The 20,508-nt window shown below is 39.4% G+C and overlaps 1 protein-coding gene across 23 annotated transcripts in view; it reads right to left on the bottom strand.

The window, feature by feature from the left end:
* The window catches only part of PARP6 (poly(ADP-ribose) polymerase family member 6), a 51,714-nt gene that overhangs the window by 13,512 nt on the left and 17,694 nt on the right, over positions 1-20,508 (bottom strand). For 10 of the 23 annotated variants that reach the window (XR_004991227.2, XR_004991226.2, XM_036456833.2 and 7 more), the window contains 8 exons: positions 11,899-11,994; positions 11,236-11,328; positions 10,372-10,497; positions 9,116-9,181; positions 8,144-8,211; positions 3,254-3,302; positions 2,452-2,564; positions 811-883 (listed from right to left, as the gene is read on the bottom strand). Coding sequence is in view for 14 of the 23 variants with exons in the window: in XM_036456833.2 (XP_036312726.1) it covers positions 811-883; positions 2,452-2,564; positions 3,254-3,302; positions 8,144-8,211; positions 9,116-9,181; positions 10,372-10,497; positions 11,236-11,328; positions 11,899-11,994 (684 nt within the window). In the remaining 9 variants the exon portion in view is untranslated. The other 13 variants (XR_006742667.1, XR_006742668.1, XR_006742669.1 and 10 more) reach the window with 6 other exon arrangements.

Below are 20,508 nucleotides of genomic sequence, written 5' to 3'. Positions count from 1 at the left end.
TGAACAAAGGCAGTTTGGACTAATGTGCAGTAAGGTCTGAGTGATGTGGGATGATACCTACCTCTCTGTCAGTCACACTGGAGAGCAAATCAGTGGCCAGAATGTGTGTGGCCACTACAGCACTATACCTGAATATTTAAGCTTCTGAACAAAGGAGCCTCTTTCTCACACACAGCTGGGCTCTTGGCTATCCTGTTGCAGAGGGGAGCTACCCTGCACCCACATGGCTCATAGCCATGTGGGACCCACACAATGGATTAATGGACTGAATCCGGACTAAATGCACTGGACCCAGATTCAACATGGAACCGATACTTGGACACTGGCTCTCCTTTTGGCTCTACTGGAACCCCAACTGCACTCTTTCATGACTGGTTTAAGGAGCATAGGACTTTGGAACCTGAGGAATGTAACTCCCTACCAATAAAGCCTTTTACCATATCTCATTCTCCCACGGGGGCTTCTGAAAATGCTTATTTCAGTGTTACCTCTAGAGCCACCCACTCCCATGAGCATAGGAGAAATTTAATTCTCTGGTGATATTATACAACTCTGAATAAATAGTCACATATATTGAAAAGTACTAATAGGGTAATTCATCTAATGGCTGCAAAATTGGAGGTAAAATATATAAAAGCTACATTCATTCTATACATACTGTTCCAACTTCCTCCCTAGGGAAGCCACACGCAGACTAAATTTAAGGATGCTGAGGCAAAAACAACTGAGTACTCAAGGGCAGACTTTCCCAAAACCGAGTGGGACAGAAAACAGGGGGTGGAGAAAAAGAAAAAAGGGGCACAGCCTCACCTGCAGTTTGGTGTAGGATGCATTCACCAGCCCATTGCGCAGGATTGAATGCCAGTTCTCAATGTGGGACCCACTGTAAGGCAGGGTAGAATGCTTATCTTTTCACAGTAGGAAGTTCCCAGGAGTACTTTCAAGAATACCATTCCCACCCACTCTCACCCACACAGGACATGAAGATGGACACATGGGCATGCATATGGACATAGTCACAAGCATGCAGATGGATGTGTGTGACTAACCTCTTATATGTTAATATCCAGTCCCATCATCTCTTCCATGCTTTAGCTACTTGCATTCTAAATCCTCCACTGCTTATTCAATATTTTCACCTGCATATTCCCCTAAATTTCAGATTGAATTCTTCTCAAACTCAACAAACTTATCACTGAATGCAAATATGGCTTACAGACCTGAACTCAGGTTTACTCTGGGAAAAGAGTACCACTACTCCTGTGCATTACCTTTAATATGACTCTTTTTTTCTCTTTTCTCCCACAATTATGATTTCATCAAGCTAGTTTTCAAATCTAATCCCTCTAATCTGTTTTTTTCAACCACGCTTTCATATGCAACTGCCATTTCTCAACTATATCATAAATAGCTTGAGAGTAAAGGCCATATCACATGCTATCTTTTTATATTCTACAGCAAGCATGTCAAACTCAAAGGCTAACAGGGGCCAAATAAAAAGGTTTAAGTTTATGATGTGGGCCACAAAAAACACAAGCTTCAATTTTCATAGAAACATAGGTTTGGCTGAAACCGGTTTGGCTCAGTGATAAGAGCATCGGTCTGTGGACTAAAAGGTCCCAGATTTGAGTCCAGCCAAGGGCATTTACATTGGTTGAGGGCACATTCCCGGTAGGGGGTGTGCAGGAGGCAGCTGGTCGATGTTTCTCTCTCATCGATGTTTCTGGCTCTCTATTCCTCTCTCTTCCTCTCTGTAAAAAAAAATCAATAAAATATATTTAAAAGAAAGAAACATAGGTTTATTTTGATAGAGACATGCTGAATACAAAGGTCTGAAATAAATGAGTAATCATTCACATAAAATAGAACATTTTAATAAAAATATTTTTTCTTGAATATTAATTTACCAGACACTGAAAAACTGCATACATTAATAAGCATAATACAAATAAACCTATTTTTCTTGTTCTCTTTAAGAGAAATATTTCCTGTTGTGCAAACCAAACAAGTCTGTAAAAAACTAATGACATGGCAATTGGTTGCTAAAATTTTTGCTGCTATCGATAGTATTAGTGGAGAGAAACGGTGCACCTGTGCAAGGCATGTAAGGAAAATGAATGCAACACAACTATAGTAATCAGTCATTAGCAAATACTGTAGTTCATTATTAATAACTATGTATCACAGGATATTGTAAAAGTTAAGTTATGAAATTTTTATTAAAACATTTCTGACATACTGTCATATTGGTTGGGCTGCAAAAATATTCGTTGTAGCCACTTGCGGCTTGTGGGCCGCGAGTTTGACATGCTTGTTCTACAGAATCTACCACAATATAACTAATTGTTAACTGGTGATGAACATAGGTAACACAAACTCATTAATCTCAAATGAACTCTCCCATCACCTTACATTTGTTTCCCTCTGCTTTTCCCACCATCCCCCTCTTACTGGAAGGCAAAAGTGCTGCCATAGAGCTTCTTGGCAGTCCGGAACCGTGCCTCCTTGGCAGGAGGGCTGCTCAGCAGGAGGAACTGATGTGAGGTGTGCATGAACTTCAGCTGCTGCCAGGGTGGGGTGGGGTTAGAAAAACAGAGCAGAAATGGAGATCAGGGAGAGAAGGGTTGGGGATAGGGAGCAAATTAGGCTTACAATGACCCCAAATAAAGGAAATATGCTTAGGCCCCAAAACCATTATTTTTATTTTATTTATTTATTTATTTTTTATTGATTTTTTACAGAGAGGAAGAGAGAGGGATAGAGAGATAGAAATATTGATGAGAGAGAAACTATCGATCAGCTGCCTCTTGCACACCCCCTACTGGGGATGTGCCCTCAACCAAGGTACATGCCCTTGACCAGAATCGAACCTGGGACCTTTCAGTCCACACGCAGTGGTCCTCAAACTTTTTAAAGTGGGGGCCAGATCACGGTCCCTCAGAGAGCTGGAGGGCCGGACTATATGAACTACTAATTCCTACTGTAACACCTCGGCTGCGCTCACTGCCCAAAAAACCTGGTGGGCCGGATCAGACTCCTCTGCGGGCCGCATGTGGCCCACGGGCCGTAGTTTGAAGACGCCTGGTCCACAGGCTGACGCTCTATCCACTGCGCAAAACCGGTTTTGGCCCAAAGACCATTATTGATGGGCAGAGACAATCAGGAAAATCTAGGACCAATGTAGTTGGCTGGATTGGAGGCCCCTCCTGCCTCTCATCAGATATTTAAGTTTAGAAGAAAAAAGGTCACTTACCCTGCTGAGAGGTAGTTTGACAATGTGTGACCTGTTACTAGAGATGATCCTAGAACAAAAGAGAGAAATAAGGAAAATGTCAGAGTAAGTGTGTGGTTAGGCCATTGTGAACAAAGCAGCAGCCTTTCTGTGCCCTTAAGAGAACAAGCAAGGATTCCAGGGTTGTCTGAATTGTGTGAAATACCCAGGCCACCATCAGGATATTCCCTTGGGTAGTAATGCTTGCATATAAAAATGTTAAAAAAAAAAAAAAAGCTAGTTACTGATAGTTAAATAACAGATGAAAGAGAGGGATGGGAAGTGAGCTGCTACATCTAGGGAGAGAAAAGAATCGAACAAAAAGAAGAGAACAAGAAGTCAGTTAAATAAATGAGAGAGAGGTCTGTATTAGAATGGTGATGAATTATCCTTGGGATTTAGAAACTCAGAACTGAGCTCAGGACCATCCCACTTGAACTCAGAGGAAGTTTGAAGGCTCTTGGGGATGGTGAAGAATGGATAGAATATTACTGCTTGGGCAGAAGAAAGAAGTAGACGAAACTAGAACAAACTTCATGAGGATTCAAGGATAGACTAGGCTATATGTAGGCTGGACTCAGAGGACAAAAGAGAACAAAGGAATAAAACACTAAGGGATCAGCAAAGGAACATTATCTCCTATAGTGGATGGTTTAGTTTTTCTGTGCTTCACCAATGTACTTATGATGCCATTTTGGAAGATCTATGCCTTGTCATTCCTCATGCTAAAAAGGGAGCATGCTACATTGAGAAACTACTGATGTCTAAGGCTGACTAAGAAAAAAGGGAAAAGCCATGTCAAGAAAACAGAACAGGAATCAAGATCAGGGAGGGAACCATCAACAAAATGGAAAAGGGAACCCAATGTACGAGAGAACATTTCCCAATGATATATCTGATTAGGGGTTAATTTCCAAAATATGTAAACAACTCATACAACTCAACATCAGGAAGACAAACTATTCAATTAAAAAATGGGCAAAATTCTGGCTGGTGTAGCTCAGTGGTTCAACAATGACCCATAAAATGAGAGGAACCCCTGGTCAGGGCACATGCCTGGGTTTCAGGCATGATCCCAGGACCAGAAGTGGGGTGGTGGGGGGAAGAAGAGAGGGGAACATGCATGCAAAAAGGCAGTCAATCAATGTGTCTCTCTCATCTCTCTATCCCTCTCCCTTCCTCTCACTCTCTAAAATCAATATAAAATATATTTTTTTAAATGGGCAAAGGACCTGAATAGATACTTTTCCAAAGAGGACATTCAGATGGCCAATAAACATATGAAAAATGCTCAACATCACTAATCATCAGAGAAATGCAAATTAAAACTACAATGAGGTATCACTTTATACCTGCCAGAATGGCTACCTTCAATAAATCAACAAACAATAAATGCTGGTGAGGCTATGAAGAAAAAGGAACCCTAGTACACTGCTAGTAATAATGCTGACTGGTGTAGCCACTGTGGAACACAGTATGAGATTTCCTCAAAAAAATTAAAAATGGATTGCCATTTAACTCAGTAATTCCACTTTAGGGAATATGTCCTAAGACTCTTGAAACACCAATCAGAAAGAATATATGCATCCTATGTTCATAGTGGCATTATTTACAATAGCTAAGATCTGGAGACTGCCCAAATGCCCAGCAATAGATGAGGTAAAAAAGCTGTGGTATATTACACAATGGAATATTTTGCAGTTGTAAAAAAGAAGGATCTCTTACCCTTTGCAACAGCATGGATGAACCTGGAGATTATTATGCTAAGTGAAATAAGCCAGTCAGAGAAAGACAAATATCACATGATCTTACTTATCTAATCAACAAAATAAACTGACAAACAAAATAGATCTAAAGGCATGGATGCATGGTACAGACTGACATATTTTGGAGGTGAGGAAGTGGGGGAGGGAAGAAGGAAATTGGAAGAGGTTAACCAAAGAACAGACAATAGTGTGATGAGGGACAGGGGCTGGGTGAAGGGGGACTAGTGGGGAGAAAGGAGGACATCTGTAATACTGTCAACAATAAAAAAAAAAAAAAAAAATAGAGCCTTGGTCGACAGCAGCTGCCCTCTCACTACAATAAGACTTGTTTGAGTTGTCTTGTACCCATGGTATGGGGAAGTGGGTTTTTGATATCTAAATCCAGCCTACCATCATGAATGCACAAGGCCTACTCAAGAAGGCAAATAATCCTTTCCCTTAATATTTACAGAGTAAAATAAGATTGTTGTTAGAGTAATAAATTTGACAGTAAAATAGTCAAGTTTTCACGCTAATTTAAATTGGCTAATTAAAATAAGCGAATACCCTAGAAAAATTAATAGTACTGGACAAAAAGCTGTTCCTGAAGTGTTAACTAAAATTTTTATTGGTAGTTCATCTCAGGATAAAATCTCACAACAGGAAATGAACCTAAAGCAGTCATATTATAATGCAAAAAAATTAAAATTTAAAAGCTATCAAGACTACATTAAAAATTTTCAAAAGCCTTCTAATATTTCAATCAAAAAAGGGAGAAAAGTAGAAGAATATCATGTAAAGAAAAATATCCTGTAAGTAAATTACATCTAGAAAATTTGAACTTTAGAAAATTAATTGTAATGCTATCAGCAGGACACCCATGAAAAACACACATGGTGTCAAAACAAGCCAGAGGAAAATCATCTGGGCAAAAAATAAAAAAGGATCCCAAGTCAAATTTATAGAAAATATTCCTTTATTAACTTTTGGTCGAGAATATGTTTGTATATTTTCAGAGAACAACTCCGAGACCATGTGGATTCTGGCAACAGAGAGGAATTGACAGGACTACTCCAGCCATGAAAACAGAAGAGAAGCAGTCCAGAGATGAAAAATGCTGACATCACCTTGCCATGACAGCAGTCAGCAGCTGGGAGTCATTGCAGGTTGTCCAGGACCAAACCAGAGAAGGTCGGACCAGCATTGCCACCATTTGTCCACCATCCACAACTGAAATATCATTGCTGACATATACACATAAGGAACTGTTTGACATTGATATTGGGTCTCAAAAGAACTGGTGGCCCAGAAAGAAACTCACTACAGACTGATTCATATGCCTTTCAGCATAACCATTATTGCTTGTCTCATTCTCAATTCTTATAAGTATATTTCCAGTAGGACATGATCTCACTCATCTAGGGAAAATGATGAACAACAGACTGATAAATAAGAACAGACCCAGAGACAAGGAGGCATGAATCAGATTGTTGGACCTCAGAGGGAGGGTGGGGATAAAAGGGAGAGATCAACCAAAGGACTTGTGTGCATACATATGAACCTAACCAGTGGTCAAAGACATCAGGGTGTGGGGGTATGAATGGGGAGGAGTCGGGGATGGGAATGGGGGATGAGGACAAATATGTGATACCTTAATCAATAGAAATTTAAACAAACAAACAAACAAATAAATAAATAAATCAGAGGGAGGGTGGGGTTGAAGGCAGTAGAGAATGGTCAGAATCTTTGCTGAAAGGTTCTGGACAGTCTATGTCAATGGGGAAGACCTTGAGACAGGAAAAGGGAATAGTAGGGTGCACTGAAGTTATCTGATGCAAAAAGAGTTAATTCCTATATGCAAGGGGCACTCAAAAACCTCCTGAGAAATAAGAAACCCATAACAAGAAGTTGAGACATCTCAGAATTTATGGGTTTTCTATAGGATTTGAGTTCTTGTCAAAGCTTGGTGTCAATAAAACCACAAGAAAAAGCAGCCATCTTTTTATAAAAATCACATTGGTTTCAAATGTTGATTACCAACCTAATAAAAGCTCCTTTCTCTTATCACAAGACAAAATGTTATCTCTTTCCAAAAAGAACCTGATGTTTCAAAGATGATCCTTAAGTCTGCTCTATATTTGCCATGAGTTTACATCTTAGCTTAGCATTAGCTGAGCCTTAATTCTTTCAATGACCAAAAATCTATATATATTAATATAAAAACCTAATATGCAAAGTGTCCTCTCAGGAGTTTGACGGACTGGGAGCTCGATCACTCGCTATGATGTGTGCTAACCATCAGGGTGTGGTGTGGAATGAAGGAAGGCCCTGGCCAGCAGCTGGCAGCCGGGTAAGGGAGGCCCCGGCTTGCAGCCAGCAGCAACTAGGAACTCTACCCATGCATGAATTTTGTGCACTGGGCCTCTAGTCTTGTATAATAAAGAGGTAATATGCAAATTAAACCTCACAAGATGGCTGCCTACAACCAGGTGTGGGGGAGGGGCGGGGATAGTGAGGGACAACCAAATGACTGAACAGCAGGCTGCATGGGGAGAGGCCGTGAGGGACAACCAGGTCAGCATGGGGGCAGTAAGGGGCGACCAGGCAGGTTGGGGGGGGTGGTTGCAATTGGGGGCAGGCAGCAGAAGGGGCAATTGGGTGCGATTAGGCTGGCAAGGGGGACAGTGAGGAGCAACCAGACCAGAAGGAGGGGCAGTTAGGGGCAACCAGGCTGTCAGAGGGGGGCAGGAAGTGACCAGGCTGACGGGGAGGAAGGGGGCAGTTAAGGGGTGACTAGGCAGGCAGGCAGGTGAGCAATTAGGATCCAGCGGTCCGGGATTGTGAGAGGGATGTCCGACTGCCGGTTTAGGCCCAATCCCCAGGATCGGGCTTAAACCGGCAGTCGGACATCCCCCAAGAGGTCCCAGATTGGATGAGGGTGCAGGCTGAACTGAGGGGACCCCCATGTGCACAAATTTCGTGCACTGGGTCTGGAAGGAAGGAAGGAAGGAAAAAAGGAAGGAAGAAAGGAATGAAGCTGAAACTGTCTCTAAGAGAAGGTGTAGGCTACACATCTAATACCATGTCCCTGCCCCACTCTGGGAAGGATGAACCATTCTATCCATACCATTGCAGGAGAGGATGGGCCAGGGGATCCAGCTTGTCCATCTGCTTCTTGATTTCTAGGTATGATCCCTGTAAAACAATAGCCATAAGGTTAACTTCCAGGAGCAGTGGGAGCCCTCCTACTTTCCACAGATGACTATCAGGACCCAGGGCAAGGTAGGTAATGAAGGCCATACAAAGGCAAGAGGAGATGGGTTCCCACTCATAAGGAACCCAGTCAGATTGGGAAGATTCATAAATAAATATGAAAATGAATGAAGATGCTTACAAAACAACATGTAGGTGGGTCTCCCTCATTTTATGCAATTCCTACCACCCTACAAAGTTGATTGTAAATAAAAAATAAATGAAATCAATGTCAGAAAGAATAGGCTAAGGAATCCTGTGGTAAAACTTTACATAAAGCAAAGAGTTCTTCTGACAAGCAAATCATCCCTTGTTGGTGTATCTTATGTATTAATATCAATTGTGATATGTAGGATTTGCTAAGAGGCCCACCTGTAAATGAGCACAAATGAATGTCCATTTATACAGAGATTTTAGACCAGGGGAGGGGAAGTCTGGTGAGGCCTTGAGTCAAAGGATTGCCACTGCTCCATGTGGCTGCCCCACCCCTAGAAGGATAGAAGATGGAGGTCCCTGGGTCTAGTTCCTTATCTCCAAGAACTCCTTCTAAACCTCCCAACAGTCTTTCCCTTACCTAATTTCCTAAGAATTATGAAAAAATAAACATTAAATATGAACAACCTGTTAAGGAATTAGCAGCAAAAGCAAAGGTTGAGGGAGACATTAAGAGTAAGAAAGAAGAGTAATAACACAGTTAATAAAACAGAACAGGAGGGAAGACAAAAGTAAACACTGTGAGGAATCTGAGTAGCATCTCTAAGTCTTCACTCCACTTCCATGCATTGCAAACAGAATACAACACTTGTGGCTCAAGCAGAGGGCAGGGGACAGGCAAACGGTAGACTACCTGGGTCATCTCCCGGATGGACATCACACTATCCAGAGCTTTCTGAAGTCGTTCATAATTCTTCTTCTGTGGCAAATCAATGGGAAGAGAAAAATCAGATGAAGAAAAATGAAGAGTCAAGATGTGAAAAAAAGCAGAACCAGATATACAAAAAAAAGTTTAGGCCCTAGGGAAAGGATAGTATGTCATGGAAAGAAAAGAGATTTAATGTTAATCACATGCTAGTTCTCTACCAACTGGGAGTAATAGGGTTAGTTACTTAACCTCTTGGAAGCCCAGTAATCTTGTGAATAAATGAAGATAAAAATTCCCACTATCCTAACCTAGATGTTCTGAAATAACATATGTAAAGAACCATAGTGTGTGACATATAACGATGAGTAATAGTCAGGTACTATAATGATTGTGTCCATCATTAATAATGTCAATTTCATTGGGCCAAGGAATGCCCAAACATTTGGTCAAACATTATTTTGGGGAGTGTCTGTGATAGGGTTCCTAGATGAGATTAATCTTTGAATCAGTAGACTAAGTAAAGCATATTGCCCTCCCTAATTTGTGTGGGCCTTGTGCAATCAGTGTAAGGTCTGAATAAACAAAAAGGCCAAGCAGGAGGCTCCTCCTGCCTGACTTCTTGAAGCAGGGACAGTGGTCTTTTTCTGTCTTTGGACTCAAATCTGGAGATTGCTACATTTGTATTGGAACTTAAATAATTGGCTCTCCTGAGTCTCTCTAGTCTGCTGACTGCTAATCCTGAGACTTCTGAGCCTTCATATTTATGAGCCAATTCCTTATAATAAATCTCCTATTGGTTATGATTCTCTGGAGAACTCTATCCAATGCAATACTTTACATATTATCCCTAATTTTTATAACAATCCACAAGGTAGATATTATCCCCTTTTTATAGATAAGGAAATTGAGATTCATTAAGGTTAACTGACTTGTCTAAAAACACTCAGCTAGGAAACAGCAGAGTTTCAAGTGGAATCCAAGTCTGCCTGGCTCCAAAGTCTTTATTCTTCCCTTTTATGCCATAATTAATATTAATTCTTCTCTTCTTCTTCTGACAAAGACAGTTATTTTTTCACTAAAATAGCTAAAACTTAAGGGTCAAGAGTTCCCAAGAAACAGGTCTTTCATTTCTTCTGATCCTTATTCTAAGATGCTGTGTAACTAGAATGACAGCTCATAGTCTCCACTATTTTCTACTGTTTCTGTTCCTTAGCCCTGACTTTCTTCCCAAGCAACTATACCTTAGGGTTAAAGGCCAAAGTTTTGGGATCAGTAGGGTCCACAACAGAGGGATAAGGCTCAAAGATGATGCTTTTTCTAGGGGACTCCAAAGCTGCCCTACACATGGCCACCAGCAGATCCACCACCTTAGGGGAAAAGAGAGAAAGGGTTAGCAAAAGCCAAATGATTTTTCAGTTCTAGAAAACACATAATATCCAGAATAAATCTACCTTTTGGGATTTCAGCATTTTTCTCTGCTCTTCTTTTTAAAAGCAAATATGCTTTTTCCATTAGATAATATAAACTCATAAAATTTCAAATAACAATGATTTAGAAAGTGATTAAAAAATCCTGGCAGAATAGCTCAGTTGCTTAGAGTGTTGACTCAATGCACCAAGTTTATAGGTTTGATTCCCAATGAGAGCACATACAAGAATCAACCAATGAGTGCATAAATAAGTGGAACAACAAATCAATGTTTCTTACTCTTTCTCTCTCCCCAGCTCTAAAAATCAATTTTAAAAAAGTGATTAAAGATAAAATTCATCCCCTAAACAAATCTCATTCCTCATAGGTAAACTGCTAAGTTTGATGTACATCCTTCCAGATATTTTTCCTATGGAAATAGTTATTTTATTATATAGGCAATAAAAAAAAAGAACTATACTATTTATACTGATGTGTTTCCTTATATGTTATAATTTTCTATCCATAAATAATAGCTGAATAGTTTTTCCACTGTAGGGACATAAAGCATTTCCAGAGGTTAAGTTCTAAGGAATGAAAATGCTAGATTCCCCAGCCTTAAAAAAATATATATATATATAATTGATTTCAGAGAGGAAGGGAGAGGGAGAGATAGAAACATCAATGATGAGAGATACCTCTGCTCCAGTGGCCACCTCCTCTGCAGCTCCAGACATGACTCCCAGTGTGTAGAAGGAGAAAACACACAGTTCACGAGTACAGACGGCTGGCTAAATGGACATATTAAAACACACAATGGTGGTAGGGGAGGTGCAGTGAAAAAGTATTGTAGGGAGAAAGGGACAATCCTGACTTCAGACAACTCTATAATGAGGCAGGAGTTTGGGGTCCACTGTGTCAAACTTACTGATAAGTTTGAAAATTAATGCTGTTTCTTATACAAAGACTTCCATAACCTTCCTAGGTAGTTAGATGCTCTCTCGTCGAGTTTCACAACACTGCTAATATCTCTTCTATACATTGATAGTGAAGTGTCTGTCTAATCACCTAGATTTGGAGTCCTTAAGGACAGTATCATACCCAATTATCTTGGTCAATATCTGATACCTACTTTTAAATGTTGGGTGGAGATTATATCTTCGAAAATATTCACATTACCTCATCTTTCCTAGTAGGAGTGCTGACATTCATTCTTTGAGAGAAACAATTATTTCTAGAGTTTCAAGAAGTAAGGACAGAATTCCACCTTTACCATAGAACCAGGAAGGAAGAAGAGATAAGGAGGAAAAGGGTCTTGACTAAGGGTCCAAGGAAGAGGGTCACAGAGCAAGGGTTTATACCTTGAGCATGGACCCATTCTGGAAGACATGCTGCTCATCACACACCACACAATACTCATTCAATGTTGGAATTCTCTGCTCTGCATACTTCATGATCTGGGGAGAGAAGAGATTCTATTAAATCTTTTGTAAGCACAGGCACAGATATGAGAACTATTTTTGAACTTCTTTTCCAGCTACTCTTCTTTCTCCCAGTCCTGTCCCTAGAAAAGAATCTTTTCTTGGGCCCTGCACTTAAACTAATGGCCTAACTCCAGAGCTAAGATTATATATTAAAAGTAAAAAAAAAAAAAAAAAAAAAAAAAAGGCCATCCTGGAAGGAAATCTGGATTAAGATTTCCCTCTTCTCTACTTAATACCACATATAACTTCAGGCAAGTCGGTTAATGTAGGCCTTGTTTCTAAAGTGGGAAATTACTCGAGAAAGACAAAAAATGGCGGAAGAATAGATGGATGGGTTCTGAGCCTTGTCCAGAAGCAGAAAGAGAGAGCAGCTGAGGGTCGCGCTGGGAGTGTTTGTTAGCAAGCTAAGGGACAGGCGAACTCCAGGAGAAGGTGGGGGACTGCTGATCAGGGTGCCCCTTACAGGGAAACACCCACATGGGGCTGGGTCACCTCCCGCAGCTACCTACGGGCTTGGATGGGGGAAATCTCGTCATCTTTAAAGGAAAAGTAGATCTTGTCAGAGGCCTGAATATCCACAACCACAGTGACCACTGAGCAGCTGTGAGCCCCAGAACACAGGTCCCAGGTGGCGCGAACACTTGGACTCAAAGGAGCACTCCACCGCATGACTAAAGGTCAGATTTCGCAGGGATAGGGTGAGTCCCTGTGAAGACAGAAGCCCGCGTGCTGCATGGAAGCTGGAGGACTGGGGCAGTGTTTACAAGGAGAAGCCGCAGGCTGTTGGGCTGTTGTGCCCCCTGATTGTGGAACAGGCTCCTAATAGGGGAGATATCTAAAGAGTAACACATTTTGATTTGACGTGGAGGGATATCCGGAGAATTACAGGGGAGTGCAGTTGGCTCGGACTTGCCCCCCAACCTCCACAGATCAGTGTCACAGAGAGAGAGAAAAAAAAAAAAAGCTAGAGAGGCTTTACAGCCCTGGAAGTCAACCTATAAACACTGCCACCCAGAGGCTAAATCACAAATTGACCCTAGTGTAATAAAAAATCAAAGCAAGGCCTGCTTAAAAATCAGGACTGCATTACAAAACTGAGGAGCAGTGAAATGCAGGGAACTGCAGTACTGTCTGGATTGGGAAACTGGCGTGTCAAACAGAATGACAGAGGAAGTGAATGACCTTTATTACTGCACTTTTACTTAATTTTTTAATTTTCATTATTTGAACATTTACTCAAGAAACTATTTTTTCTTTTTTCCTCACTTGATTTTACCTTTTTGATTAACATACTTTTATTTGTAATCAGCGTTATTACTACTACCATTTTACCTTTTTTATCTTATTTACTTTTGTTTATTTTTATTATTATTTTTTTAAGTGTCATATTATTTTCTCTTTATTTTACTTTGGGATTAGTATTCTATAGTCTATTTTTACCTTTCCTTCACCAACACTTTATTCTATCTCAAACCTATCTTTATGCCATCACTCTCTTCCTAATCTTTCCTCCGGTGTCCTGTTTATCTTAACCATTTCCTGCACTAGATTTTCCCTATTCTTTCTGTTTACCCCTGCTAAAATTTCACCCTACTTGTGTATATCTAATTACCAAACCCTTGCTCCAAGCCCATACACACCTCCCTTTTCGCTGTCCTAAAAAAAAAAAAAGTCTTTCTATCCTTTTGTAGTTGTATGTTGAATGTTAACTATATTGAAGTTTTATGCTTTTTTGTGAGATTGTTTTGCTTATTCTTTTTGTTTGATTGTATGTTTCTCTTAGTTGTGTTTTAGTTAGTTGTTACTTCTCCTTTCCATTTCCTCGCTTGATATTAGTTGGTGTTATAACTTGTATTAATCTTCAGATACTTGTTGCTTGCATTTGCTGTGATTAATGGTTGTTCTATTGGAGTTTCCTTCCCATATAAATAGTTAGTTCCTCATTTCTCTATTACTATCGTTCTAGTTTCTTTTTTCCCCTCATTCTCCCAATTTCATTTTGCCACTCCTTTTCTTTTCTTTTTTTTAACTCTTCTATCTCTCCTACCCCCTAATTTGCCTTTCTCTAATGGTCACCTTTATTGGAGGTTCTTAATATTGCAAACAAATTTCTGTTCAGTGCCTTGTGTGTTGTACCTGGTTGTGTTGTATTTTGTGCCTTTAAATCAACACAGGAGAGAGAGAGAACTGCATAACCACACATCCTGAAAGGAGAGATCAGAAGGAGACAAAGAAACAGCCCGCATATGAAAGTAAAGCAGGCATCACCAGAAAAAGAAGTAATTAAATTAGAAACAAGCAACCTACCAGAGCAAGAATTCAGAGTAATGATCATAAGATGGCTAAAAAGAATGGAAGACAAATATGACAATATGAGTAAGAACCAAGAGGAAATGAAGAAGAACCAAGAAGAAATGAAAAATGGCATCGCTACTGTAAAGAATGCAATAGAAAGCATCTCGAGTAGACTAGAAGAAGCAGAGGACCGCATCAGTGAGCTAGAAGACAAGATGGAAAAAAATACCCAATTAGAGCAGCTTCTGAAAAAAAAAAAAAAAAATTAAAAAGCAGGAGGAGAGCGTAAGGGAACGTTGGGACAATACAAAACAAAACAATATTAGAATAACAGGGGTTCCAGAAGGAAAGGAAACTGAGAAAGACATGGAAAACCTGTTTGAAGAAATAATGACAGAAAACTTTCCTGAAATAGACAACAAAAAACCCACACAAATCCAAGAAGCTCGCAGAGTCCCAAGCAAAATGAATCCCAAAAGACCAACATCAATGGGCATTATAATTAAGTTGGCAAACACCAATGACAAAGTAAGAATCTTAAAAGCAGCCAGAGACAGACAGAAAGTTACATATAAAGGAACCCCCATCAGACTAGCAACTGATTTCTCAGCAGAAACTCATCAGGCCAGAAGGGATATTAATGACATATACAAAGTCATGCAGAGAAAGATCTGAATCCAAGAATACTGTACCCAGCAAGGCTACCAATCAAAATTGAAGGTGAAATCAGGAGCTTCACAGACAAAAACAGACTAAGGGAATTTATCACCACCAAATCAAAAATGCAAGAAATGCTAAAGGGTCTACTGTAAAAATAAAGAAATAGGAAGTGAAGAAGGAACACAGGGGTATAGAATAAAAATGGGGACAAATAAGTACCTATCAATAATAACTTTAAATGCAAATTTATTAAATGCCCCAATCAAAAGATATGGGCAATGGATTGGGTAAGAAAAGAAGACCCATATATTAGCGGTCTACAAGGAACCCATTTCAGAAAAAAAGAAGCAAATAGACTGAGGATGAAGGAATGGAAAAAGGTTTTCCAGGCGAATAGAAATGACAAAAAAAGCTGGGGTAGCAATACTTATATCTGACAAATTAGATCTCAAAATGAAGGACATAAGAGATAATGAAGGCCACTACATAATACTAAAGGGAGCAATCCAACAAGAATAAATAACACTGGAAAACATATATGCACCCAATACAGGAGCACCCAAATGCATAAAAAAACTGCTGGAGGACATTAAGGGAGAGATTAATAGCAATACAATCATAATAGGAGATTTTATTTTTTTATTATTATTTTTTAAAAATATATTTTATTGTTTTTTACAGAGAGGAAGGGAGAGAGATAGAGAGTTAGAAACATCGATGAGAGAGAGTCATCGATCAGCTGCCTCTTGCACACCCCCTACTGGGGATATGCCCGCAACCAAGACACATGCCTTGACCGGAATCGAACCCAGGACCTTTCAGTCCCCAAGCCGACGCTCTATCCATTGAGCCAAACCGGCCTCGGCGATAATAGGAGATTTTAATACCCCACTATCACCATCGGACAAATAATCTGAACAAAATATCAGCAAAGAAACAACAATCCTAAATGACGCACTGAACCAAATGGAATTAATTGACATCTTCAGAACATTTCACCCCAAAGTCACAGAATATAATTCTTCTCAAGTGCACATGGGACATTTTCAACAATAAACCACATGTTAGGACATAGGCAAAGTCTCTTCAAATTCAAGAAGATAGAACTCATGTCAAGCACCTTCTCAGATCACAGTGGCATAAAACTGGAAATCAACTACAGTAAAAATAATCCAAAGAAATCAAACACATGCAGACCAAACAGCATGCTATTAAACAAGGGTTACCAGAGAAATCAAGGAAGGAATTAAAAACATCCTGGCAACAAATGACAATGAAAACACAATCCAAAATCTATGGGACACAGCAAAAGCAGTTTTTAGAGGGAAGTTCATAGCTCTACAAGCCTATTGCAAAAAAACAAGAAAAAAATAGTAACAAATTAACTCTACAACTCAAAGAGTTAGAAAAAAAGTAACAAGAAAAGCTCAGTGTAAGCAGAAGGAAGGAAATAATAAAAATCAGAGCAGAGATAAATAACATAGGGACGAAAGAAACAATACAAAAGATCAACAAAACCAAGAGCTGGTTCTTTGAAAGGATAAACAAGATTGGTCAATCTCTAGCCAGGCTCACCAACAAAGAGAGAGGCCCCAAATAAACAAAGTCAGAAATGAAAGAGGTGAAATAACAACAGACCCAACCAAAATACAAAGGATTGTTACAAAATACTACGAACAACTCTACTCCAACAAACAGGACAACCTGGGGGAAATGGACATATTCCTAGAAAAATATAACTTTCCAAAACTCAATCAAGAAGAATCTAAAAATCTCAACAGACCAGTGACTTTGGAAGAAATCGAAAAGGAAGAACTAAAACATATCCTCCTCCGACTATTCCAAAAAAACTCAAGAGGAAGGAACACTTCCAAACTCCTTCTATGAAGCCATCATCACCCTAATACCAAAACCAGATAAAGACAACACAATGAAAGAGAATTACAGGCCAATATCCCTCATGAACACAGATGCCAAAATCCTCAACAAAATTCTAAAAAATCGGCTCCAGAAGCATATCAGAAAGATCATACACCATGACCACATAGGATTTATTCCGGGAATGCAAGGATGGTACAATATTCGCAAATCAGTAAACGTGATACATCACATAAACAAATTGAGAGATAAAAACCATATAGTCATATCAATTGATGCAGAAAAAGCATTTGATAAAATCCAACACCCTTTCCTGAAAAAAACTCTCAACAAGGGGCGAGTACAAGGATCATACCTCAACATAATAAAAGCTATATATGATAAATCCACAGCCAACATCATACTCAATGGGCAAAAACTAAGAACAGGAACGAGACAGGATGCCCAAGGTCACCACTCCTGTTTGACATAGTACTGGAAGTACTAGCCATTGCAATTAGACATGAAGAAGAATATAAGGCATCCAAATTGGAAAAGAAGAAATAAAATTGTCCTTATTTGCAGATGACATGATATTGTACATAAAAAACGCAAAAGACTCCATAAAAAACTAATAGATTTAATAAATAAATTCAGCAATGTAGCAGGATACAAAATTAACACCAAGAAATCTATGGCATTTCTATACACAAACAGTGAACTTACAGAAACAGATACTAAAAAAGCAATCCCATTTACCATCACACCAAAAAAAAAATTAAGATACCTTGGAATAAACTTAACTAAGGAGGTAAAAGACCTTTACTTGGAAACTACACGACACTGAAAAAAGAGATAGAGGAAGATATAAACAGATGGAAGAACATACCATGTTCATGGATTGATAGAATCAACATCATCAAAATGTCCACACTTCCCAAAGCAATTTATAGGTTCAAAGCACTCCCCATTAAAATACCAACAGCATATTTCCCAGACCTAGAAAGAACTCTCCAAAAATTCATCTGGAACAAAAAAAGTCCCCGAATAGCCACAGCAATCTTGAGAAAGAAGAATAAAGTAGGAGGTATCTCAATACCAGATTTCAAGCTGTATTACAAAGCTACTGTTCTCAAAACAGCCTGGTACTGGCACAAGAACAGACATATAGATCAATGGAATGGAATAGAGAATCCAGATATCAACCCAAATCACAATGCTCAATATTTGACAAAGGAGGCAGGAATATACAATGGAGTCAAGACAGCCTCTTTAATAAATGGTGTTGGGAAAATTGGACAGATACATGCTAAAGAATGAAACTAGATCACCAACTTACACCATACACAAAAATAAACTCAAAATGGATACAGGATTTAAACATAAGACAGGAAACCATAAAAATACTAGAGGAGCCAAAACCGGTTTGGCTCAGCAGTAGAGCGTTGGTCTGCGGACTGAAAGGTTCCTAGTTCGATTCCAGTCAAGGGCATGTACCTTGGTTGCGGGCACATCCTAGGTAGGGGGTGTGCAAGAGGCAGGTGGTCGATGTTTCTCTCTCATCGACATTTCTAGCTCTCTATCTCTCTCCCTTCCTCTCTGTGAAAAATCAATAAAATATATTTAAAAAGAAATACTAGAGGAAACCACAGGCAGCAAAATCTCAGACATATGCTGAAACAACTTCTTCATTGATACTGCCCCTAGGGCAATGGAAGCTAAAGAGAAAATAAACAAATGGGACTACATCAAAATAAAAAGCTTTTTTACAGCAAAAGAAACCATCAGCAAAACAAGAAAGCCCACTGTATGGGAGAACATGTTTGCAAAAGTTATCACTGATAAAGGTTTAATCTCCAACATCTACAGGCAGCTTATACAATTTAATGAAAGGAAGACAAATGACCAAATTAAAAAATCGGCAATGGATCTAAATAGAATCTTTTCAAAAGAATACAGAAGGCCAAGAGACACATGAAAACATCCTCAAAATCACTAATTATCTGAGAGATGCAAATCAAAACGACAATGCCGTACCATGTTACACCTGTCAGAATGGCTATCATCAACAAATGACAAGTGCTGGCGAGGATGCTGAGAAAAAGGAACCCTCGTGCACTGCTGGTGGGAATGCAGACTGGTGCAACCACTGTAGGGAACAGTATGGAGTTTCCTCAAAAAACTGAAAATGGAACTCCCATTTGACCCAATAATCCCACTCCTAGGAATATATCCTAAGGAACTAGAAACACCAATCAAAAAGGATATATGCACTCCTATGTTCATAGTAGCACAATCTACAATAGATAGGATTTGGAAACAGCGTAGGTCCCCGTCAGCAGATGAATGGATCAAGAAACTATGGTATAACTACGCAATGGAATACTATGGTGCCATAAAAAAGAAGGAATTGTTATCATTTGCAGCGATCTGAATGGAATTGGAGAACATTATGCTGAGTGAATTAAGCCAGTCAATGAAAGAAAAACACCACATGATCACACTCATTTATGGATAATAAGGAACATTATAAACTGATGAACAAAAATATAGATACAGAGACAGTAAAGAAACAAACTGACTGTCAAATTACAGCGGGGAGGGGAGGGAGATATGGGAGAGATAAGAGATTAACCGAAGGACTTGCAGGTATGCATATAAGCATAACCAATGGACGAAAAACTCTGGGGAGGGAGGGCATGTGTAGCAGTGGGGGGGGTGGGGATTGGTAAGGTATGTACACATATAATACCTTAATAAAAAAAATGAGAAAGAAAAAAAAAATCTTTTTAAATAAAGTGGAACATTACTCACCTCATAGAGGTATTAATAGTAATGAGATGATTTCTATGAAAGTATCTTTTAAACTATTAATAAAACTATTAAAATTAGTTGTAGTAATTAGAGGTTATTTGATGTCAGGGGATTCTGAGAAGCCATTTAAATTACTTAGAACAATCAGCCTATCCACTGGTCACACCACAGATACAACTCTGCACTTAAAAGGGAGAACAGATCCAGAATAAAATATACTGGAGTATTTTTTTAAAAAACATTCTGTCTTAATATGACTTTTCAACCAGGTACATTTTGTGTATAAATAAAGTTATTCTCATTTATATACTATGAGGCTGGTAAAGGGACATGCAAGGACTTATATTCACTCAAAGATATTTAATGGCTATTATGTCTCCAGGTCAAGTGAAAGTCTCCTTGATTATCCTATATAATAAAAGCCTAATATGCTAAGTGTCTGGTTGTTCATCTAGCTATTCAACCAATCCTACCAATAAAAGAGTAATATGAAAATTAACCATCACTCTGCTGCACCCACCAGCCACGTCCACTAGCCAATCAGAGCGAGTATGCAAATAAACCCAACGAAGATGGCTACAGCCACAGAGAGCAGGAGGGAGGCTTTCCACCCTTGCTGGCCTAAGCCTCCACTCAAGGATACAAAGTTTCAATTGTAGAAGGTAAACAAATCCAAACAGAAATGGCGGCAGCCAAGAGTGGGAGGCTAGGGTTGCCTCCGTCAATGGAAGAAGCAAAGCTTGCCGCACACCCTGGCTGGCCCAGGCCTTCACTTAAGGCCATAAAGTTTTAATTATAGGAGGGTAATAAACTCCAACAGAAATGACTGCTGGCCACAGAGTGAGCAGGAGGCTTGACTCT

The sequence above is a fragment of the Pipistrellus kuhlii genome, unplaced genomic scaffold (assembly GCF_014108245.1).
Source record: "Pipistrellus kuhlii isolate mPipKuh1 unplaced genomic scaffold, mPipKuh1.p scaffold_m20_p_1, whole genome shotgun sequence".
NCBI lineage: Eukaryota > Metazoa > Chordata > Mammalia > Chiroptera > Vespertilionidae > Pipistrellus > Pipistrellus kuhlii.
This window is presented reverse-complemented; position numbering and strand designations above follow the sequence as displayed.